The sequence below is a fragment of the Penicillium canariense genome, assembly GCF_028826845.1.
Source record: "Penicillium canariense strain IBT 26290 chromosome Unknown utg000003l_segment0_segment0, whole genome shotgun sequence".
Lineage (NCBI taxonomy): Eukaryota > Fungi > Ascomycota > Eurotiomycetes > Eurotiales > Aspergillaceae > Penicillium > Penicillium canariense.
In genome coordinates, this window is record NW_026622730.1 from 243,677 (window position 1) to 266,995 (window position 23,319).

The 23,319-nt window shown below is 51.8% G+C and overlaps 9 protein-coding genes across 9 annotated transcripts; 4 read left to right on the plus strand and 5 right to left on the minus strand.

Annotated features, from left to right (window-relative positions):
- Positions 1–813: 813 nt before the first annotated feature.
- N7482_004937 (NAD(P)/FAD-dependent oxidoreductase) lies at positions 814–2,200 on the minus strand (the record flags this gene model as incomplete). The annotated part of the gene is made up of 2 exons (XM_056687062.1): positions 814–1,914; positions 1,991–2,200. The coding sequence occupies 2 exons, from the start codon at positions 2,198–2,200 to the stop codon at positions 814–816; spliced, it is 1,311 nt and encodes a 436-aa protein (XP_056542617.1).
- A 412-nt stretch (positions 2,201–2,612) lies between these two features.
- N7482_004938 (pyrroline-5-carboxylate reductase family protein) lies at positions 2,613–3,550 on the plus strand (the record flags this gene model as incomplete). Its single annotated transcript, XM_056687063.1, has 2 exons — positions 2,613–2,640; positions 2,691–3,550. 2 exons carry the CDS (start codon positions 2,613–2,615, stop codon positions 3,548–3,550), a joined length of 888 nt encoding a protein of 295 aa, XP_056542618.1.
- A 104-nt stretch (positions 3,551–3,654) lies between these two features.
- N7482_004939 (uncharacterized protein) lies at positions 3,655–4,629 on the minus strand (the record flags this gene model as incomplete). Its single annotated transcript, XM_056687064.1, has 1 exon — positions 3,655–4,629. The coding sequence occupies one exon, from the start codon at positions 4,627–4,629 to the stop codon at positions 3,655–3,657; it is 975 nt and encodes a 324-aa protein (XP_056542619.1).
- A 410-nt stretch (positions 4,630–5,039) lies between these two features.
- Positions 5,040–6,954, plus strand: N7482_004940 (Aldehyde/histidinol dehydrogenase; the record flags this gene model as incomplete). Its single annotated transcript, XM_056687065.1, has 3 exons — positions 5,040–5,183; positions 5,237–5,709; positions 5,769–6,954. The coding sequence occupies 3 exons, from the start codon at positions 5,040–5,042 to the stop codon at positions 6,952–6,954; spliced, it is 1,803 nt and encodes a 600-aa protein (XP_056542620.1).
- A 554-nt stretch (positions 6,955–7,508) lies between these two features.
- N7482_004941 (proline dehydrogenase family protein) lies at positions 7,509–8,741 on the minus strand (the record flags this gene model as incomplete). The annotated part of the gene is made up of 2 exons (XM_056687066.1): positions 7,509–8,319; positions 8,371–8,741. 2 exons carry the CDS (start codon positions 8,739–8,741, stop codon positions 7,509–7,511), a joined length of 1,182 nt encoding a protein of 393 aa, XP_056542621.1.
- A 1,581-nt stretch (positions 8,742–10,322) lies between these two features.
- Positions 10,323–11,132, plus strand: N7482_004942 (peroxiredoxin family protein; the record flags this gene model as incomplete). Its single annotated transcript, XM_056687067.1, has 4 exons — positions 10,323–10,369; positions 10,515–10,627; positions 10,713–10,876; positions 10,953–11,132. The coding sequence occupies 4 exons, from the start codon at positions 10,323–10,325 to the stop codon at positions 11,130–11,132; spliced, it is 504 nt and encodes a 167-aa protein (XP_056542622.1).
- Positions 11,133–11,936: 804 nt separating this feature from the next.
- N7482_004943 (Mtc5p) lies at positions 11,937–16,261 on the minus strand (the record flags this gene model as incomplete). Its single annotated transcript, XM_056687068.1, has 2 exons — positions 11,937–12,989; positions 13,046–16,261. 2 exons carry the CDS (start codon positions 16,259–16,261, stop codon positions 11,937–11,939), a joined length of 4,269 nt encoding a protein of 1,422 aa, XP_056542623.1.
- Positions 16,262–16,735: 474 nt separating this feature from the next.
- N7482_004944 (E2 ubiquitin-conjugating protein UBC13) lies at positions 16,736–17,363 on the plus strand (the record flags this gene model as incomplete). The annotated part of the gene is made up of 3 exons (XM_056687069.1): positions 16,736–16,949; positions 17,004–17,135; positions 17,188–17,363. The coding sequence occupies 3 exons, from the start codon at positions 16,736–16,738 to the stop codon at positions 17,361–17,363; spliced, it is 522 nt and encodes a 173-aa protein (XP_056542624.1).
- A 2,772-nt stretch (positions 17,364–20,135) lies between these two features.
- On the minus strand, positions 20,136–20,718 carry N7482_004945 (ankyrin repeat domain-containing protein; the record flags this gene model as incomplete). The annotated part of the gene is made up of 3 exons (XM_056687070.1): positions 20,136–20,542; positions 20,591–20,619; positions 20,678–20,718. 3 exons carry the CDS (start codon positions 20,716–20,718, stop codon positions 20,136–20,138), a joined length of 477 nt encoding a protein of 158 aa, XP_056542625.1.
- Positions 20,719–23,319: the final 2,601 nt, after the last annotated feature.

The following is a 23,319-nucleotide window of genomic DNA, read 5'->3' on the forward strand; positions in this document are numbered from 1 at the left end:
GTGCATGACAAACATATGGCCGCAGCCATGCTTACCCGTGTGATCTAAAACAACAATTTGGCACATCTGCAAACAGGTTAGCTTGTTTTCAAGTCGCTGGTGACATATAGGATAACTTACCTTGTTAGGAAACCGTGATTTGATACCAAGAGAGAACTTGAGGGTCAGTTTGTTTGCTGGTGCTTATTTAATGTGGTCTGAGGGGGCTTAGTGTGGATCTAGAATTGGTTGATAACTGTGATGCACTGCTATTGATGTCTGTAGAGGAGGATGGATGTTCTTATGATATGTAAATCCAGAAGAGCTTTGTTGATGGTCTCGTGGTTATCATACGCTCTACCCTTCGGTTGGATGACAGATAAAAGAAATTGTACTCAAACCTCAAGAGCAACATTCTCGAGGCTATTGCCAGATACTCCTACTCCGTGATTCAATCAAAGCGTTTTGGAAAAGTCTGTAATGACAGTCGGGCCTCTTTGTCTAACCATAAACAAGTTCAATAGAATCCTAAGAACTAGTTTAGTAATTCTAGATCTAAAAACAAAGAGGAGTCTATGTTTAGATTGCCACATCTTCAGCAAGATATGATGACAATGCCGTTGGAAGATCTACCACGAGCACTGGTAAAAGGAATTTGACGACCCGATTTTAATTGTGGCATCCTCAGGGCTTTTCATGATAGTGTCTTTATTAGCGAGGAAAATGAAATCTTTCGGTTCAGATCTGATACAGAGAATCGCTTGCATTATTGTGACTCCGACCCCGGGACGCCAGATTCACCCTGGAGCTCAATGCACTAGAGACAAAATCTATTTACAACTTGGAAGCCTTTCGAGGCATGATTGAAGATAACTCCTTGGACGCCCCCAGACGCCAGCTCACGTCACCTCCCCAGTCCTGTCCTGCCTTGGCATTGGGCTGCTTCCATCGCCAGCGCACCAAAGACTGTTTATCGTCGGATGCCTCCAAGAGGTCTGTCACCCAGGAACCCACGATCGGGAACATTTTGAACCCGTGGCCTGAGTCACCAGACAGGAGCATCAGTGACGAACCCATGTCGGGAACATAGTCAATGATGAAGTCGGAGTCATTGGTGTCGGCGAACCAGCAAAGTGACCTTTTAACCAGGGGCCGGTCGGCAAGGGATGGCAGCGTGTGGGCCAAGAGTTTCCTGATCTGCGTTTCGTCCTCCTCGGGAATAAAGGCGCTATCGCTCAAAGTCCCCGGTGAATGTGACACGCCTGTCTTAGGATCGGTATTGATGTATCCACCACCCATCGGGCACAGCTTCAGCAAATTGGTCTTCGGGTCCGGCTCAAAGAAGAATCCCAGATCGCGGGCGTACGTGACCGGGATCCCACGCAGACGAGAGGTCTCGTTGTCAGTGAGATGGACGTGAGCGACTGACCACGACTTGGCGACTACTTGCTGCCCCAGCTGAGGCACCAAGCGACCGGCGCCAGCCCCGGCGGCAACAATGACCAGAGCCGCGGAGTGGAACTGGCCATTCTTTGTTCGGATGCCTGCGCAGTTGCGCCCATTCACGGTGCTGACATAGACAATCTCGTCCACGGCCCCTTGCTCGCCCAAGAAAAATCGCACCCCGGCGCCTTGTGTCGCACGGTAGACTGCCGCCAACGCGTTGGCTGAATGGGCATACCCATCAAAGCGGTTGAAGTATCCATTCCAGCCCGGGAGGGGACCATCGAGCTGCCAAGCAATCTGACGAATGTCCGCCTCTCCATCGAGAGACGATACATGTGGCTTGATTTGGGCGTCGCGTTCAGCCGAAGCCCGGAATCTGTTCAGCGTATCGATCGCTTTCTGGGGGGCATCGCCAGATACGCAGTGCAGAAAACCAGCCTGGTGAAAATGAGGCGCGAACAGAGGAGTCTTCCACTCCGCGATTGCTTGCTAGAGAGCCAAAAGAAGCAAAGATGAGTATGAAATCTCACGATTCGTGATTCGCGCTAGTGTCTCACCAACATACAATTGTCAATTCTGTATAGAATGGATCCTCATATTCTGCGCGCACAATCTTGTTCAGATCATTGGCAGCAGAGTATCGCGGAGGAATGTGGTCATCTCGCTCGAACACCGCGACATTCGTGTACCCTTTTCGCGAGAGGTGAAGGGCCGTTGAGAGGCCGAAAGCGCCGCCTCCAACAATGATGATTGCATCCGACTTGGAAACGCCCATGGTCGCTTCTCCCGAGATGTTGGCGTTGGCTTCCTGGTTCTCCTGCAGCTTTTCTCTTCGTCCGTTCTGTGTCGTCCATATATATCCCGCACCGACGCGTTTTCTTTCCTAGGACCGGCATCTTTTGCGACCGGCAAGAGGGTGCTAGCCGCAGCTCTGGGCCCATCGCTATCTCTCGCCGGGATGAGTGGCCGAGTGGCCGGGAGGAGAACCCACGCCCAATCGTGGGGCGATTGCGGCGGATAGCAGTTGGAGGTCTCCACTTGCACTCGGATGCCCTCCCGATGCGCGGGGAAATTCACGTTGCCACGACCTCTGTTTGGATTTCCTTATCTCTCGATTGGAGCTGGTGGAAACCAACAACATCCTTGAAGGCATTCGATGTAATCTGGTTATACTGGCACCAATAAAAATGGAAACCCTATGCCTGTTGGGGTGTGGTAAGTTCAAGGGCTCCCCTTGACACCACTTGACACTAATGGGAAGATAGGCAACCTCGGAGCGGCGATTCTGAACAGTCTGCTCGGCACAGCCGAGAGCAAGCCTCTTTTCAGTCAATTCGTCGCTTGTGTCCGCAGCGAAGCCTCGGTGAAAAAGCTAGCGGATCGATACCCCCAACATCAAGAACGGCTGACCATTTCTCGTGGCGACAACATCAACGCCGTGCGGCAGTCCGATGTGATTATCTTAGGAGTTGATCCCGCCGATATCGACTCTGTGCTGAAGCAGCATGGGCTACGTGAGGTGTTGGAGGGGAAGCTCCTGATCAGTATCGCAGCAGGCTGGACCAGACAGAAGCTCGAAGAAGCCATCTACGGAAGCGAAACGACCGATGGCAACAAGCTTGGCCGGGCATGGGTCATCCGCACTCTCCCCAACATTGCGGCGCAGGTCTCACAGTCTTTGACAGCCATCGAGGTCTCCGAGCCCTCTCCGCCAGAGCACTACCTGACGATCACGACCGCGATTTTCGAGCGCATCGGGCGCGCGGTGCAGATCGAGCCACGACACATGAATGCGACCACCGCAGTGGGAGGATCCACGCCGGCCTTTTTTGCCGTGATCTGCGATGCCCTGATCGATGCCGCCGTAGCGGTTGGTGTTCCGCGGCACCTGGCACGTACCATGATTATCCAGTCCATGCTAGGAACGGCCACGGTGCTCCAGGGAGGAATGCATCCAGCTGTGCTCCGGGATCAAGGCACATCACCGGAGGGATGTACGATTGGTGGGTTGATGGTGATGGAGGAGGCGGGTGTTCGCGGTCATGTTGGACGCGCCCTTCGCGAAGCGGTCACATTGGCGCGTCTCATGGAGACAACAGAGCATGTCAACGACACAAGGCATTAAGTATATAGCAACACATAGAAGCCCATGATTCCCCAGCTTTGCATTGATGAATTCTTGCGTTACTAGGCCTTGGCATGTAGCTCCATAGAAATCCACTGTATGGTTCATGGTCCATGTGATTCAACTGGCGTCTCTATCGCGGTCTCCGTCGTATCCGCGGGCATCCATTCTATGCCTACTTCCACTCCTCCATCCGCTTTCCTATGAAACATTGATCTCAACTCCATGTTTGCAAGACACCCAAAGCCAAACGCAGGGATGATTCGAATACACCGGACCACCGTGGATGACCCCAGATACCGCTGAGACTGCACGATCCGGTCCGAGAGGGGCACCGCATGCTGTCGCATATACAAGTCGAGGCCCAACAAGTGCAGTGGCGTCGCAACCAACTGAGTCAGGACAGGCACCGTCAACTGCGAGATGACCGGCTTGGCATGAGGGTGGCTGGTCCAGTCGTCGGGTATCGTCGCCGCCAACTTCGGGGCCAGCGTAAAGGAGCCAAAGATGGTAACACAATCGCGAGCGAGGAAAACGGCCGCGGCAGCCCGTGCTACGCCGCGGCTTTGTGCCAGAGACTTTCGCACGGCATCAACATCGCTGGGGGCCCTTTGCGTCCCGAAGACCTGTGCAAATCGAATGTCCTTCCACACTCCCAGGGGCACGTTGACGATAGTGGTCGACAGGAAAGTGATCATTCCTGTCGCGGGAGTACTTAGCTCCTTGCCGATGGTGTCGGTCCCATTGGCAACGGTGTAGGTTGCCGCGTACAAGGCCCAGATGATCCCAAAAGGGACTTGGAAGATGAACCGGGCGGGATGTTTGAGAGCAGAAAGGGCATGAGTGCGGAGGCCGCGAATGAGCGGCTGATTCCAGGAGGACTTCTCGACAAGTGCCCTGACAGACGGTGAGTATAGAATCTGGAGGAGAGAGGGACAAAGAGATGCGCACCTGTCGATGATTGTGATAGCTGGTGCGACGAGTGTAGCCGATATCGTCGCTGCGCCGACGTCTCCCGCTAATCGTTTTGAAAGCGAGCTATTCCAACTATATTGGCGCTCTTTGGATCCGTGCCCCATGGTGATGAAACGGGCCTGTTCAAGCCCGTCTCGATAAAGATTATTTTGTGATATATTCTCTATCGTCAGCTCTGTCGGAGGCATCCAATCCTACTGAAATTCCGATCAATCATATTTTTGGGGGGCCTTTAGTCTCGTGCCAGGCGTTGATTCGACTATCGCGCGAGGCAGCAAAAGAGCGGGCCATCGGGAGGCCTGCCGATGCAGCAACCTTCCACGGGGAGCTGCGCTATCGCCGACTCCACCAGGCCAGCGTCATAGCCCCAGCCAAAGTATAGCGGGGCTTCGGTTTGCTGCCATCGGTCATGTACCCGATGCTATGCGGCCGCGCTTGATAAAGCATGCGCTGTCGTCCAAACGTGATTTCTTCCACACGATCGAGACGGCTTGCTTCAGTCCGGGTTGCCGCCATGTCTACCATATCTCTCGTGGACCTGCGCGCATCGCGGTTCTCTTGGCCTCGTCTGCGATCCCTTCGTGCTCGGCCGTTGACCCAGCTTCGAGGCAAGGCGACAGCACCATTTCGCCTCCCTGATCCTCGCAATGAACCCAACGTGAGAAGGTACACTTCCAGAGAGAAGGAGACACGGGCTAACAGATCGGACAGCCACTTTATAAGAGAGGCTCCGAGGAGCGGACCAGGCTAGAGGAAGCCCTTTCCAAGCTTCGGTCTCAGCTCCCCGTCCGCAGTGACCTCTTCTACGATGGCAAGATTCAACAGAGTTCCAAGTCGTGGGACCAGCCACTTCCTGCCGAGCATGCCACCACCTTCACCAACTACCCGCTCGCCACCAAGGAGCAGACCACCGCCGCAATTGAATCCGCTCTGAAGGCAAAGAAGGAATGGGAAGCCACTCCGTTTGTGGACCGAGCTGCCATTTTCCTCAAGGCCGCCGAGCTGGCGACGACCAAGTACCGATATGACCTGATCGCGGCCACGATGTTGGGGCAAGGCAAGAATATTTGGCAAGGAGAGATTGATGCTGCTGCCGAGCTGGCGGACTTCTTCCGCCTCAACTGCAACTACGCCGCGGAAATCCTGGAGAGACAGCCCATCCGTGGCAGCGATGGTATGTGGAGGTAAGTTAATTACGTTGCTTAAGTCCGGTAGTTTCGTATGATTCTGATTACCTCTATAGTCGGCTTGACTACCGACCCCTGGAGGGATTCGTCTACGCTGTTTCCCCTTTCAACTTCACTGCTATTGGCGGTAACTTGATTTCTGGGCCTGCCCTGATGGGTAACGTCGTGCTCTGGAAGCCTTCGCCCTCCAATGTATACGCCAGTAACCTTGTCTACAATATCTTGTTGGAGGCTGGTCTGCCCCCGAACGTGATCCAGTTCGTCACCGGAGACCCAGAGACCATCACCGAGGCCGTGCTGGCGCACCGTGATTTTGCCGGTCTGAACTTCATTGGCTCATCGGACGTGTTCCGCTCTTTGTATGGCAAGATTGCCATCGGGGTCTCGAAGAAGACCTACCGCGAGTTCCCTCGCGTGGTCGCCGAGACCAGCGGTAAGAACTTCCACCTCGTCCACCCCACTGCAGACATCACTAGCGCAGTCAACCACACTATCCGCGGCTCGTTCGAGTATCAGGGTCAGAAGTGCTCTGCCACTTCGCGCCTATATCTCCCCAGGTCCAAGGCAGAGGAGTTCCTCACAGCTTTGAAGGCGGGCGTAAAGGAGATTACTATTGGAAATCCCGACAAGGACCTGGAGGCATTCATGGGTCCTGTCATCCACCGCAAGTCTTTTGATAGGATCAAGTCTATCATTGACAAGAGCAACAAGGACTCATCCGTTAAGCTCATCACTGGTGGCACCTATGACGACTCAGTTGGCTTCTACGTCCACCCGACCGTCTATCAGGTGGACTCGCCCGACCACGCACTCTTCAACGAAGAGATCTTCGGTCCCGTTCTGGCCGTCTACATCTACCCCGATGCTGAGTGGTCAGCAACCCTGAAAAAGGTGGACGAGAACGGCGGCGGGTTCGCCTTGACTGGCGCCGTCTTTGCTTCGGACCGCCGGGCAATCCGCGAAGCAGAGGATGCTCTCCGGTACTCCGCCGGTAACTTCTATATCAGTAAGTTGTTTCTGGGAATTCCCATCCCTGTACATTTCGAGACTCTAATATCCCGCTCGCTAGACTGCAAGACCACCGCCGCTCTGATCGGCCAGCAATCCTTCGGCGGTGCCCGCTCAAGCGGTACCAATGATAAGGCCGGTAGCTCGGATTCCCTTCGCCGCTTCACGAGCCCCCGCTTGATCAAGGAAGAGTTCTTCCCCCAGACGGGATTCACCTACCCCAGTAACCACTAGATTGCATGTTAGCGGCATTTTGTTTAGCTGTATTAGTTGAGTTTCTACTAGCTCTGAATACAAGCTTATAAAAGCTCTTCTACATACATTTTCGGCCTAGAAGTAACATCGTGTCGAGATTAAGACGTTGAAAGAGTCGCAGTACCTACAAGATGTAACAGTATATAAAGGCAGCAGTGGTACAGGAAGGGGTAGCAATTTCGACTTTCCTTGAGCTACAAGGTCGGTGCAAGATTTTCCCAAAATGCAACTATACAGCTACTAGCATAGAGAAGGACCACGCCCCGCACTCTACCACCCCGTTTAGGTGTCCAATCCCGCCCAAACCCGCCTGTTGCTCGATGTGGCTATTGAACGCAAATTCCCCTGCGGCCACTCGGCAGTGCTCCCGTAGACCATGTAACAGGTGAACTCTCAATCTGGCCTAGCCAGATCTGTGCCAAGAGTACAGTTGCTTCCCTCGTCGCACGACAGTCTCACACGTATTTATTTCATGATTCGAACAATAAGTGTTTGAAAATATAAAAAGAATGTTTCATGAAGCTTTTCATCAACTATTTCTGCGTGGCAAAAGAAAATCCCCCTTTCAGCCTCCGCTTTAATTCCGCCTTGAGCGCGTTATACTCATCAGTCGTCCGTAGCACTGCATCACGGTTCTCAATCGCTCTTCGCAACAGATATGCCAGGCACTCGCCCATTCTGCCCCAGGTCGAGCACTTGTAGACTTGAGGGCTACCATCGCTTCCTTTCAGTGCTAGGAGTGAGAAGCTCACTTCATCGGACATTCCATGCAGCTGAGCGAAGCCAACGGGGACAGTAGGCAGTCCGGCTTGGGTGCGTTGTTGGTGCAACTGGTGGGCGGCCATCACGCTCTCCCGGTTGTGACTAGCCAGGAAGAGATTGACAGAGGGGAAAGGGATGGTAGTTCCAAACTCGCCAATAGTCCGCTTCAGCGCTCCCTGAGAAATTCCATTAAAGGCATTATCGGTGTCCTCCTTCGTATCGTGGATGAGAGCTCGTTCATCCGAGGCCATATAGGCACCTCGAACCACCTTCATCCCCAGTGTGAATCCTTCCTTCTGAGCAGCTGCAAGGTGCGCGGCCAGTGTGTTCGACATACTTTTCAAGTAAGCTTGGTAAGAATTGTAGACGACGGCGTATCCGTCCCGGTTAAACGTCCGCATGAGGTCTAGAGTTAACCGCAAGATTCCCCATTGGAAGTGCTGGGACTCGCCATCGACTAGAACCCGCACGTTGCGCTCTTTGCATTTTCTGCAGATTTCGCTCATGGCGTCAATCATCTGTGTTGGTGGGAGATCTCCCTTGGAGAAAGCTTCGTTTACCGCAGGACCAGCCCCGGTTAACCTATACAATCGTCAGTGACATCCGGCAACCTCACGAAACAATCCGACATACTTGACAGCCAGGTAATCTCCAGCTTCGAGATGCTCGACGGTGTCCAAAGTTCCCTTCCTCCACGCTTCAATGTTGGCACAGTGCGCCAGGCGCGGATCCATCTTTTCGCCATTCTTCTCTGCATCCACCGCGGCAACACCCAGTCCCTGCTGAGTATTGGTGCGATGATCAAATACAGTCTCTTTGGCATAAGTCATGATGACACCGCTGAAACCCATGTCCTTCAACTGTTTGATGGTGGCTTTTGTCTCGGCTGCATTCTCCCCGGCGCAAAATTGCTCGTAGAATGTCTTCTTCAAGATAGCATGGAGAATAGGATTGCGGTCCACATCCAACAAAAACCCTCTATTAGGCTTCGAGAGCATGGACATGACCCATAGGGAAGGATATAGTAACCATGACTTGGACGAGACAGTTGACACCAAAAGGGATCTGAGAAGTACACGGGTAGGTAGAGCCGATAATGGAGGAAGAGCCGCAGCGGGAGCAGACTGTTTGTGGGCAATCTGCAGTGTGGATGTGAACCGCTGTTGCTTTAGACCCGCCGCGGCGTGTCTGGGGAGTAGACTCCATCTCGCAACAAGCATCTCTCCCATGAGAGGACCCGGCTTTCTAGTGAACGAAAGAGTCATTGTGTGCAGAGTCGACGTATTCAGGTCCTCCGGGCCTTCCTGGCACAGGCGTGCAAGTTTATTTATCGATACTACCCCGCCGGTCCATGTTCCCTACGGTACTCGATCTTGTTATCTGAAAGCGCATCCTCGGGTGCCTGCCCGACCGGCTGGAGGTGGGAGCCAGACCCGTGGGGAATTCGCAGGATGGATTGCTATCCATGGTGCGTGTGTCGGGTGTCTCTACCCGTGCCCTCGTACTCGCTGATCTGGCTGGGCTGATAAGAAGTTCATTTGCTAATGGGTACCAGCGATGTATGGCCGGGAGGGCTGCCGTAGGTGGGCCATCCGGCCTGTTGTAGACGGACTCGGCCGTGTTACCGACGAGGGTGATGGGTGGCGGTAAGGTATCACGAGGACGGTTGATAAGAGAGGTATGGAAAAGTTAACCTTAAAAAGGAAAATGCTTTTCGCGAGAGTCCCGAATATTCATGGTTGCTGCATAAGATAGTGCATTGTCATTGGTCGTTCACTCTGGCGTGGCGCTGCAAACGATGAGGCGAGTCCAGTCAGCATAGGCTGTCTGGGATGTTGCGGTCAATGATTCTTGGGTTTTCCTGGCCATTGGGATGTACACCGATATATCGGGGCTTCTAGGATTTCTTACCTTTCGACGATGATCCCAGCCACTCCGGCAGTCGCAGAGGATCACTGAGATCGAGCGATGTCGGCTCTAGAGTCAGGAATATAGTCCCCGAAAAGGCTTGCCTGCCTTACTGCCTGAGGCTAACATACCGTGATGGCAACTGCCCGAATGGAAATATTCCAGAACAGGCAAGCATCCAGCCCATCACATGATTCCTGGGCTCATCTCGACACCTTGTTGTAGTCAGGCCTTGAGGCATTCAGACATTTAGGCATTCAGGCATTTAGTCATTAGTCATTAGTCATTAGTTATTCAGGCACTCAGGCACTAAACGTTATCACTCATCAGCCCCGCCACGCTGGGAGGACTCAACGCACTGATAGGTCGGCGGGGCAGTTCTCGAGTTCTCGGGCGGTCTTTCTTGCTAATCCATGCGGTTCGGTATCTTTCTACATCGGATCACCTCATGAGGAAGGTCCATGGTCCCACCCATTCGTCATATGGGCGATCCCGATGGGCCGATATGTGTAATCTGTAATCTGTAATCTCGCTCCGGTCTGGTTGTGTTCCCGGAATATTAAAGTCGCCCCTGCCCCTGGCCACCTTAAATTCCCTATCTCCAAACTTTACTTTTTCCTCATCCCCAACTCTCTTCTTTTCCACCACTACACTCTCACCCCTCTTCAATCGCAATCATGTCGATCAAGGCCGGCGACAGCTTCCCTCAGGACGTGACCTTCTCGTATGTGCTAACCCATCCCCTGCAATATCGCCATCGTCCATTCCATCTTCCCCCCCCCCCCCCCCCCCCCAAAAACCCCCGCCTCTTATCACAAGCCCGCAAGCCCCTCCCAAGACTGTTCAAGACTAACCATCCCTCACAATAGCTACATCCCCTGGTCTGAGGAGTCCGGCGAGATCACCTCCTGCGGTATCCCCATCAACTACTACGCCTCCAAGCAGTGGGCTGACAAGAAGGTCGTCTTCTTCGCCCTGCCCGGTTCGTCACCGCCCCTTTTTCTTTTCCTTTCGTCTGCTTCTTCCCCAAGGTTCTCGCAGCCGCTGACCGCCACCCCACCATGCAGGTGCCTTCACCCCCGTCTGCTCTGCCAACCACGTCCCCGAGTACATCCAGAAGCTCCCTGAGCTCCGTGCCAAGGGTGTCGACGTCGTCGCCGTCCTGGCCTACAACGATGCCTATGTCATGAGCGCCTGGGGCAAGGCCAACGGCGTCACCGGTGATGACATTGTACGTTGAACCCCCTCTTCGTTACCCTCCGATGCAAATGTCCCAAGGACCCCTCCACTAACATGGTGCTTTTCAGCTGTTCCTCTCCGACCCCGAGGCCAAGTTCTCCAAGAGCATCGGCTGGGCCGATGACGAGGGCCGCACCTACCGCTACGCCGTCATCCTCGACCACGGCAAGGTCACCTACGCCGCCAAGGAGCGCGCGAAGAACGTGCTGGAGGTCACCTCCGCCGACCACATCTTGAAGCAGCTGTAAGCCTGTTACGGCTGGAAAAATAGATCTGGGTTAGATTGGCGTACTGTTTCCAGGGTTGATTGGGAGAAAGGAGAGCAGATAGCTGGCCGTTGTTCGTTGCCACGAAAGCGACCGGGCACTGTTTCCCACCTCCTGGCTGCATTTGGCAGCATTAGACAAAATCGCCCGCTCATTTTTGCTCTTGTCTGACATAGAGGAATATCATCCTAATGAAGCTATGACAACACCTGCCTCGCTCGCGGAGCATCCTATTGCTCTAGTAGAAGTTAATTTGTATATTTGTAGACCGGTCTTTTTTAGTGCCAGGGATCCTCTGTGCACCTTCTGTGATTGGGTGCCCTGTCATCGCATCTAACTAACGCCCCTCTCCGCCACGGAGGCCAGTGCTCATCTCCAAGGCTTATCTGATCTGAATTCGGCATCGGTACATAGTGGGGGATCAGCGGAAGCGATCTACGCAGATTTGACGATGCTCAGATTCATGTATAGTCATCAAGACCCACTATTTTTGCAGAGTATACTCGTCGTCTCATGCCAATGTCAGTGTGGAGGTGGGGCCTGTTCTGAGGCGAGGTGGATTTTACTTGTCTTTTGCAATTCAATGTCTAGTGAGACGGAGCTATTTCAAGACATTCGAATAGATGCGAGACCAATTGGGATATGCGTACATGGTTATATGGTATCTAGCACGAAACAAAACATGATGACAAAAGTCCAAAACCAGGGTGGATATCACGGTGAACAACAAAAAAAACAAGAGCCTCGCACAGCGCCATCAGCTCCAGCCCGGACATAATGAATGATTTATTTACCCTTGCCTTTAGGCACAGCAATCGCAACTAACCGAGTCTTCTTCCGGTCGTCTTTTGCACGCAGACCCTGACTCAGTCCCCCGCCCATGCCCCGCGCAAGAGAGGCAAATGGCGAAGACGCCTGCCACATGACCAGATCATCTTCATTCTGACTGACTCCCGCTTTCGTGGTGGGAGTGTTGTGACCGCTCGAGTCAGGGCCGGAAGGCGGTTCAGACTGGCGACGGCGATGCCTTTTCTCGGAAGACGCGCTCCGGTGGGTGTTACCGGGGGGTTCTGGTTTGGTGCTGGGAGACGGAGGCTCCCATGCTGGCATGGGCACATTGACCGTGATGTGCTCCGAGCAGCTGCAGCCGCAGCCAGTCGGGCACGTTGGGAGGGTACTGGTGTCCTTGGGGATATCGAATGGACTGTCAATTCGGTTGCTTGGTCGGAGGAACCAGAGGCGGTGGCAGGAGAAGCAGCTCACGTGCCCGCAGCTAAGGCACGGGACCAGCATGCCGTCGACTACTTCGCCGCAGATGATGCAGGGAAGTCTGGTAGGGAGAGGTTGCCGGGGTTCACAGTTCGGGCAGCGAGGCGATACTGGTTGCCTCTGGCGGGCCCGCTTGGACGGGGTTTCAGGAACAGGCTGCGGAGCAAAAATCGACAATTGCAGGGCATGGCCGCAGTTGGCGCAGTGGCGCTGGAAATCAAGGCCTTCCAGACCTGAAGGGGTATCGCTCGGCGTCCCTTCTGGAAGAGAGGGTGCTGCCTTGGAACTGTGACTGTTCCAGTACTGGCTCATGTGCAGATCATCCACATCTTCAACAACTGCACCAATCTTCAGGACTTCACTCTGATGTACCGGAAGCTCCCATATTGATAGTAAATTGGCGTATGCAGCGCGGTAAGATCGGTACAGCCATTCCTTATCTCGGTCAAGGAGGGAATCAGGCGCAGTGTCATCGCCATCGAATGCATTTTGATTCTTCAAGGTAACCTTGAATCGAGCTGCAGGCTTCGCTGGCTGAGGGGGACGATCACTCTCCGTATCCGAATGCGTCTATGTCAAGTCAGAAATCAGAACTTTCAACATAAAAAATCGCTAGTCATACATACCGGCTGTGCCGAGACCACACCCGGGCTCTCACCCGAGGCTGGCTTCCTTTTATTCAGATGAGTCGCCGGCGGCGATGCCGATGACGGGCCAAAAGTAAATGAACGAGACAATGACGAAGCGAGCACAGATCCAAATCCAGATCCACTCCGTGCTTGGAATTGCTGATCAGGCGACGCTGAGATTGAGACATTGTGGCTTATAGCCTTGCGGTCGGCAGCAATGCCTCGCGGGCGTGAAGTCAAAGGAGGTGTAGTACCCGTCGAAAAGGGAGGGGTAGAGTCGACGCGCCACGTTTCGCTTGATGATTGTCCTGAGGTGTGAGGGGGCACATTTTGAGGCTCCCTTGGGGCAGACGAAGCGGGAGTAGCTGCTTGCAACTTGCTGTTCGGTACCGTCGACGCAACCAACGGGAACTCCAGAGAAAATGCGCGCTCCTCGAGCCGGTTTTCTTGCTTTTTCCCAGACCGGCCCTCGTGGTTCGCTTCCAGGAGCACGCAGGAAAGCATTGCCACCATCTGCACATCACCGATGCGCTCAAAATGGTCAAAGAGAGCGGGCACAAGCCAATGACTACCCATGGGGTGGTCTCCCCATCGAATCACACTGCCAGCAAGTTCTTTGTAGAGCTCTCCTTTCTCAGTGATCTGGCTAGTGTTCATACTGTTGATTCCCTCTTGTGTCCGCTTCCGCCCCATCCTTGAGTCGAGCGGAGATGGGGGTTTTCTTCGAACATGCAGGATCAATTTGATAAGACCCCAAATCTGAGCCAGCTCGTAGCAACCAGCATCCAAGGCAACAGCGGCATTGTGGGCACAGACATCTGTCCCTTTGCCGCAGATGCGATACTTGCTGGCGAGTTCCCGCTTAACTGGCAACAAGTCGCTCAGGTCATGTATAGACACCACATTGCGAGGTGCATCGGAGAATTTGGCTGTCCCAGCTCCGCCAGTAGACCTTTGAGAATTATCCGTCGACCGTGGTTTATAGATACCGATACTACCGGCACTGCGCCAAGTCTGGGGGGCTTGGAAGCGGGCCGGTAGCCCTGGGAGCATATCAGATGAGCCAGATGAGCTGGAGGTCTCGGAATAGGAATCATCCGAGTAATCAGAGACACCATCATCTGTGCTTGTGATTGTACCGGTCATGCGCGGGCCCGGGGAGCTCGTCTGCAGACGCCCGAAGCCTTCGAATACCTTGTCTGTCCTGGACAGTCGACTCATCTCTTTGAATCCGATGTTGTCGAAAAGCTCCGTTGACTTATCCTTCTTCGGTGGGAAAAAGCAGACCAAACGTCCGTCATTGGCCCACAGCGCACCGCACCCTTTAGCAACGGGTACCATAACGTTGGCATTGACCGGTCGAAGTAGCTCCGAGCTCATCCCCAGTTCTTGGCTTTGTGTCATGCCAACCTCGTCTTCGTCGCTGGACTCGCCCTCCTCTAATTCGCCATTGATAGGGGATTTGACACTATCGCCAGTTTCGCCCAGAATCCAAGCGATGCTCTCTTCCAAACTGCTCTCGCCCAGAAGATAGCGAACGGCGCCTTCCAAGCATCCTCGTTTCCTGGACATGTATGTTTCCGCAATAGTGCGCAATTCAGCTGTGACCCTCCTAGAGAGCTCGTCTGTCACCGCCGCTGTCTTCTGAAAAGAGAAAGTGGGAATAGCGGTCTTGGGATAGCTGACGGGAAACTTTATATCCACCTTCAGGAACAAAGACGTGCCATCCGTACCCCAGGGTCCATTCAACGATATCGAAATTTTCCGCTGTCGCACATCAACCGACTCAAATGCAACCTTGCTGAACTTTTCGCCCACATGACTGATCTCGTCTCCCAGAGTCTCAATATCCCAGCCGGAGATCTTTACCCCGCGCATCCAGGCAATCGGATTGGCGTCGGCTCGGAGATTTGAGCGTGGCTGCATGCCCATCCGGGTATCGACATGGCTGCTCCGCGTCCAGGCGCGAGCGTGCGGGACCGAGATGGCATTCATACCGGGGGGCCCTGGGTACGGAGTGGTCGCGGTATGAGGACCAACAGAGGATGCGGATTCGAGGTCCTCTACTTCTAGGTCTGAGTTCACATCCCTGAAGCTTCGGTAGACAGCGCCCAAGCGCGTCACGTTTCGAGTAGATATGAATGACTTCCCCTTCTGATATCCGACACGCTCCAGGATTTCAGGATCCACACGATGCAGGCGGAGCTCGTGATCGGTTCCCCATGTAACGAGTTGGAACTCTCGATTGTCAATCCCATCCACCACGCCTCCTCGCGGTCTCCAGAGGAACTCCTTCACTTGGCCCTTATGTCCGGGGAAGCTGTGGACCAAGGGAATATCGTCGTCAGGGCTGCTACCCTCGGCAGCTCTCCGACTGTAAAGCAGAAGGTCACTGTTACCTCTCTGTGGCATTGCCAGTACACCCCATCCAAAAGGGGTGTTTCGAGCTCGCCAGACAGGGAATGGTGTGCGGATCTGTTTTTCCGGCACATCGGTATCGGACGTATAGTCCCAGAACTTGATCGTCTTGTCCAGCGAACATGTTGCTAGGGCGCCGCGTCGAACACGGTTCCAGTCCACGCCATAGATCTTGGTGTCGTGGGCTTCGATGGACTTGATCGGATATGCACCCATGCGGTCATCCCAGATTCGGAGATATCGGTCATGAGAACTCGCAATAACGTGGGGGTCTTGCCGGTTCCATTTGACTTGGGTTGCGCCCGTGAACCAGTCTGAGAACGAGATAGCAGGCCGCGAAGGCGTGCGCAAATCCCAGCAGTGAACGAAACTATCCACCGCACAGGTCGCCAAGATATCCGGATGGAAAGCCGACCAATTGATATCGGTAATTGCGCGTGAGTGAGCATGCAGGACATACTCGATCGAGTTCTGCCAGGTCTTCATGGCTAGGTTCCATACCAGCGCTTTCTGGTTGGATGTGCTCACAACCCAGGAGTCGCGTGAAGCGAACGGCGACCACTGCACATCGGCGACCTCCCATGGTGTATGGTGAGGGAGATACCGCGGTGGAGAGTAAGGTGAGTCCAGATCGATGACATGGAGACCCTCCTTGGACGCCAGGACCACATCGCGCCCACACGGCGATATAGACATGGACCCGACCGGCTGCCCTACATGGATCGAGCTGTCCTCGTCGAACGTCGGGCTCTCGAAGGCCGATGTGAGCGGCCGGGGCTCCATGGAGCTGGACATCTCGACTGCGACCGGCCGTCTCGGCCAATGCAGGCCTTCAGAAGAGTCGCAAAGCCAGAAAACTATGAAATGTACAAAATGTCGAATACAGTTGTGTTTTTCATCTTGCGATCACTCGCTCAATGGCTTGTTCAAGAGCACCAGGGCCTCGCGTGCCCGAGGGGCGTTGCGATAACGAGAGCAACGTCTGTGGCTGGTGCTGTGGCGTATCTCTCCCGCAAGTACTGTAGTGGTGGCAGTACATGCACATGACGGTACGGCAGTCGGGAGAGCCCCGCCATGCAGTGCCCCTCGACGGTTACGTCGGTTGCGGATTTTGTTGACAGGTCGCATTCTACCCGTGTGTGCTCTCAAGTTGGTCTGCTTGGTCGATACCGCGATTGACACCGGTGCTTGTCTACCTGTGAAGTTATCTCCCAGAGAACCGGTCGTTTAACATTTCTGCCGTCCACTCCCGCGATAAACACACTTGTCATGGCGCTGCCGAAGCGGATTATCAAGGAGACTGAACGCCTCATGGCGGAGCCGTACGACTACCCTCATGTCCCTCTCACTGTCTTTGGTGCATCCTCTGACTCCTTGTCACTTTGTATATCTAGGGTCTCCGGTATCAACGCTGTTCCTCACGAAGATAACTTGCGATACTTCGATGTCTCCATCCACGGCCCCGCCCAATCTCCGTATGAGGGTATGCATAATGACAGTTTCCTTTTGGTCCTAAATACCGACGTAATTTTTCTAGGTGGCATTTTCCGACTTGAGCTCTTCTTGCCCGATGACTATCCCATGACTCCCCCTAAGATTCGCTTCCTCACCAAGATCTACCACCCTAACATCGATCGTCTGGGCCGCATCTGCTTGGATGTCTTGAAGAGTAAGGCTGTCACAAAATCACGAAGGGCTTATGGTCTCTAACACCATCTTAGACAACTGGTCGCCCGCTCTCCAGATCCGCACCATTCTCCTCTCGATCCAGGCCCTCCTCGGTGCTCCCAATCCCGATGACCCCCTCGCCAACGATGTTGCCCAGCGATGGAAGGATGACGAACCCGCCGCCATCCAAACGGCGAAGGAGTGGACTCGCACTCATGCGATGACCTGAAGGAGTTTAACTGTGATGTGACCATGAAAACAGAAGTCAGAAACAAGTGTTGCAGTGCACCATCTTGGAGGCGCTGACTTTGGGATGGGCCAGCCTCTGTCGTTTTTCGAGCGTGACCCTTTTTTTCCTTCGTGAAACCCATCTTGCTCAATATCGACGGTTTATTTTATAAGGCGTTGCATAGAATTCAATGTGTTATCAGGAGTTATTCCTACGTCTCATTAGGTCCTTTGTCCGGCGAGCGTTTGGAGACTCCGTATGCGTGGTCCAAAGGTGAATATTTGCGAAGCGAAATGAAAGATTTCCCCTTCATTACCTTTTGGATCAGTGTCTGAAATTAGAACCTTGTAGTGATAGTTTCCTCTGTTTATGACGTATTTCGAGTTACTATGCATCTTAGGTACAGGAACTTCCAACCGGCTAGGTCTTGGGGTCATAGGGGACACCAGATGGCGGGTTGGGCGGCCTGTCGGGTACCAAGGCCGTATTTTCAGACCAGCCAAATCCTTGCTTTTCGAAGCAATGGATATCTGTCAAGACCTTTCTAGCTTGGAGTATTCGTAGCATATCTTTTGACTTCTTTTTACACTATATTAGGAATGTAAACGGCGGACCTGTAATTACTACTTTAGTTTTGCCGTTCCCGGACTAGTGCCGCGATACTATAAACCACCCCCTCCGTCGCCTGAACATAAAAGTCGCGATCTCGCTCTTTCTACCTCTCTTTTCCTTCCTTCATTCCCTTCAACTCCTCTATCTTGCACCTATCGCCACCCTCGTTCTTACTCTCTAGCCCCCACCGACCCCTACGCCTTGGCCTTCAGCCCGACCCCCTACGCCTTTTATTTTACTAGAGATATCGCTCGATCCGACACCTAGCTCGTTCTCGCTCCTTGAGCCAGAATGGTAGTCGTATAGGAGTAGAACTACTAGGATGATCTAGCCTATAGCGGTATTGTGTTACTTTAGGTCGATACTTCTCCTTCTCTAAGGGAGTGACTACACTACACTACGAAGCTATCTAAGTTACCTCTACTAGTGAGCCTTGTTTGTCTCTGATTCCGCCGGCCTCCTTTCTACCTCTAAATTGCTAGTATAGTATCGACGCTGCGTGCCCTGCTATATCCGCCCTATCTAAGGTTATATTGTATAGCCCTGGTATTATAGAATGACTCTCTATTGCCTAGCCATAAGTACTATGGCGCTTAGTTGTCGTTATTGTCGGTCTCTCCGGTTTATCTATATCTAGTCGATAAATATTTGATAAATATATGAAAGTAGAGCCCGGTAGTATAGGCTAATAGCGAAAATACCGTATACTTGTGACCTCGGCCAATGCTGGGTTACGCTTGAGATGAAGTATTTTGGCCCCCGTCCGCCGCCTCGCATATTAATCAATCGGCCGATTATGCCTGTCGAGTGGTATTCGCGTATCCCTCTTTCCGGGCGATCGTATGTGTGGAGCGGGGGTTCAAATCTGCCTTGAGGACGTAAATCGCGAAGGCGTTAGTAGCGCTGGCTGATAGCGTCTATATTCCGGAACCGGGGAGCTCCGGGATTAAACTAGTTAGCACATGTGGACGACCTAACTGCCTTGGGCGCTATATATATTAGCTAGTGTATGTTCGGTCTACGAAAGTTGACGAGAAAATAGTAACACTCTATTCTTTTATAATGATCTGACAGCTTTATAGTAGCTATGTCGAAACTCAAGAACGGTCTCTAAATCTAAGGACCTCGCTAAGTAACCTTATTAGACTGCGTACAAATATCTATTCCCGGCAATCTATATAGTTCCTACTATAGTTCGCTTTCTAGAGCCTACTAAGCCCCTATTAGTAAATGCGCCTTATCGCCGAAGCCCTATTAACTTGATAATCGATTAGCCGAGAGGATATGTAAGTCGATATAGAAACTATGATAAGTCCTTAAGCACGAGGTTATACAGACTAGAAATAAAGAGAGAACTATTGTCTTAATATTAGTACGTCTTACGTGTTTTGTCTTTGGTCCTAGGCCACAGAACAACTAGTAAGTAGAGCTCTATCGATTAGATAGTAACAACTAGACGTAGGCGATACGTAGTTATACGGTTTCGTAGAAATAGCAACGCCACTTCGTAGTATAGCTATTAGGTTAAAGGGATAAGTGCGCGAGTCATTCATGTAATAGTGCCCCGAACAATATATTAGTCACAGAATCGATTAGTAGGTAGATCTCTTCTAGATGCCATCCTACCGAAGTTTTGCCCTCTGGGCTTAAAACTTTTCCAAGCGAGTCCGACTCAGCTTATAGGCTGAGCAATACGTAATCGGTCTAACGAGAGGTATAAAGCCCTTTGTCTCGCGCGCCGTCTTCGTGAAAGAGCAGACCATAAACCATTTTGCTCTTTGAGACCAAGTGCTCAGTTTTCCCTATATCATCCAATACGTATTTATTATCATCTCTTCTACTTTTTCAAGCCAATATGACTTCTTTCACAGAACCATTCGGTACGAGATCTTCTATAAGCATGATTGATTTCGCTAACTTGATATTGCGAAGCTTCAACCCCTACTGGGCTGTGTGAATGGCCTGAAGTGGTAGTACGCGACTATCGTTTCTGCCGAGTTAGACACGCAGGCCAATCCTATCGTCATCGGCGATGATATGTTGACGAGGGTTCGTCCCATAATGGGACAGACGGGTTCGGTTCTGAAGCCGATACAGAGATCATGACTAGAGTGTTGCGACCAGTCTCAATTCATTCCTGTCTTCAATTTGGGAACATGTTTAGGAACGGTCTTGTAAGTCTCTCAACAGCCGCACCATTTCTGTTTTATCCCGTTTTTGTGCCCATTCTAAAGCAGTATCACCATTCGCGTCCTTCACGCCAGTGTCTGCTCCAAGATGGATCAGAAGGCGGATCGCATTCGTCTTTCCCTGCTCTGTTGCTACGTGCAACGCAGTCCCTAGGCTCATAGGAAAGAATCGCATCAGAGTCGGGCCATCCTGATACATTGTCGCGTTCAAAGGGGCACCTCGTTCGACGAGCAGCGATATGACATCTTCAAGCTCCTCGTCTCGGAAAACGGCATACTGAAGAAGTTGTCCTTTTCGCACATCCCCTCCACGGTCCAGCAGTAGTTCGATAACACTCAGACGTGCATTTCGAACAGCATAGGACAATAGGGTACAGTCTACTTCGCATTACGTATTCGGGTTCGCGCCATGCTCTAGTAACCAACTAGTCATCTCGGCGTCCGTCACTGCGAAGCTATAAAAATAGATCATTTGGCATTAGAATGTCTTTTTGGGTAGTGGAACCAACATACCAAAGGACAGGAGGCTTTAAAACATCGACCGGCTCATTCATATCCTATCCAGCTTCGAGAAAACATTTAAGAACGCCCTTCGCCTTGTATACTGTTACCTGTCGAGTATAAGGAGGTTTTATTAGGAATCCATGAAAGAGAAGTATTGAGACGAATTCGACTCGGTCTAGTTAAATTGCTTCCATTATTATATCGTGAAGGTCCACTATATCGAAAAAATTTTCAGAATCCATCGCGTTCTGGAAACCTTAGAGATTATCATCGGCGCACAGAGAACGCAATTTTTCAATTATGGCTGCTGCAGTTCCACAAGGAATTGGGAATCCACTATAGCTAGTGAGTTCCGCTTCTGGAAGAAGCCGGATATCTATAGGGTACAAAGAAGATTTGATTATTTTTATGTTAGGTTGCCAGTCGGGTTAAGAGAAAATAGGGCGAACCGGTCGCTTAAATACTAACATTACGGTGGTCTATACGACGCGTCACGCGCAATTATTATGTGGTTCTAGCCAATACGAAAGGGAAAAGAAGCAGGGTTCATCCGATTCGGGATAATTTGCGAAACTATAGGGGGGCAAAATGTGCGTGGCATGACCATGTTCGGCTGAAATAGCTCTGTGCGTCCTGCGACCGCGAATACAAAGATGATATATCGTTCAACACTACACCCTACACACACTATATTAGCGATACATATAAGACTAAAATTACGAGGTAGAAAGCTGGGAAGGATATATTGGCACTTAGTAATATCTGTCGCAAAGGGAGTCAAAATGAAAGCAGTCAATTAAAAGCACTCGAAACCAATGAAATACTTGTAAACCTAATGCGCTGTTAACAACCCATTGCAATGACTTACATTGACGGCAAAATCTTTAATCTCAAGGACATACATAGCCTTTAAATCAGAGCATCGTCATGATACATCAAAGGTCCATTCGCTCCACTCGTAACCACGACCGTCCCCTGACCCAGAATGGTGGGATTCACGGGTACTGTATAGTATTTCATAATCGGAGCAAGGCCCAATGCCTGAAGATAACTCGTCATAATTTCCACTTGACTTGGCAATGCCACCTGGCCTTCATAAATAGCGCAAATAACTCGTGATTCCGACAAGGGGAAAAAAATTTCCGATTAGCATTGTAATGAGCTTGAACTTGGCTCATCATGAATCGAGCATTGTTATCACCTATACCAGGAGCTTGTGTTGCGGAAGGAAGTGGTAGTATGTGGGCGAGTATTGCACCGTATCTCGAGGCTATAATCACAGCGGAGCAAGATCCAAGCCCGGAAGTTCCAATTGCTTGCATTTGTTAAAAAGCTACGAATTGTACACCTCCCATCGGGACTTCTTGGACACTCCTTGCAATCCTCAATCGGTCAAGATACCCAAGAGACATTTTGATGCTTTGACAGTGTATCTTTCAGTCAGATATGGGTTGAAAATTGAAGACCGCTTAGTCGATGACAAATTAATGGATGGCTTCGAGAAATATTTCACAGTTTGGGGCTTTGGAGCACTTATAATACATGAGCTCAATACTCGCTTACTGATCACGGAAGGACTAAGTAGTGTCGCTCTATCGAGATCAAAATGCCCATAACCCCACCTTCCAGGTCACCTTCAACGGGAGGAAGCACTAACCCACCCCTAGAGAAGCCTGATGACCTCAGAGCAGGGATGATAAGCGTTCAGAAATCGCGTGAAATTTCCCAGCTAATAACCACGCCAGTTAGTTGAGATCTGCTTCGAATCACCAATCAAGTACGCGTAATTTTGCGGCTTTCGTCTAAATGTGATTCTTCCTAGTATTTATGGTATTCATTTGTGCTCGAGACACGGGAAAACGGGAGCATGTTCAAAATTAGGAACTTGCGAGCCAAGGAGTCTGGTGACGTGGCTTGCATGCAGCTTTAGGCTGGCGACTGAACTGATGAGCAGAGGACCTGTGCATGCATCCTCTGTTTCAACATCTGGATTCATTGGCCTTCCAACTTAGCGCCTGACCCACTTCCTTAGGCTGGCGGCTACGCCACCTGCAAGTGCTCTGTTGGGCTGAGTTTCGAAGGCTCTACCTCATCGCACGTGTGGAGGTATTTAGCCGCCGACCGTTTTCAAGTCTATCATTGGCCAAAGATCCCCGTCGAACAAGGCGGTGGTTTCATGCCTCGATATTTATTACTACACTTCCGCCCACATCTGCCGGTACCAGCTCACATCTGCCCGTGCCTTCTTCCGCGCTGCCCATAGATGGTCACCACACCATGAAATCAACCGCCAGTCAGCACATAGTCTCTTTACTTGAAGCGGGAAGAGAAAAGTTTGATGGCGAAGATTATACCCCGCATCCTCGTCAAATGTAGCGATGCAAAGCTACTTGTCGGCCGATGAAAAGCGATCTTTCCAAACAACCAAGATAGACTCGTGAGCGGAATGCCAACGCACAACATAACTTGGGCGCGATCTTGGAGAAGAGCGCAGATATTTTTGTTCTTCGCTCTTTAACTTCAACATTGACACCGCTTGGCTCGAAGCGCGAGTATGGGCTCCGGCCAATACTTATAAAATGGTGGGCTGGCGTACACTATCCGCAAAGTCTTAGGGGATGTATCACGGCAAATCTGCAGAGAGTTCGACC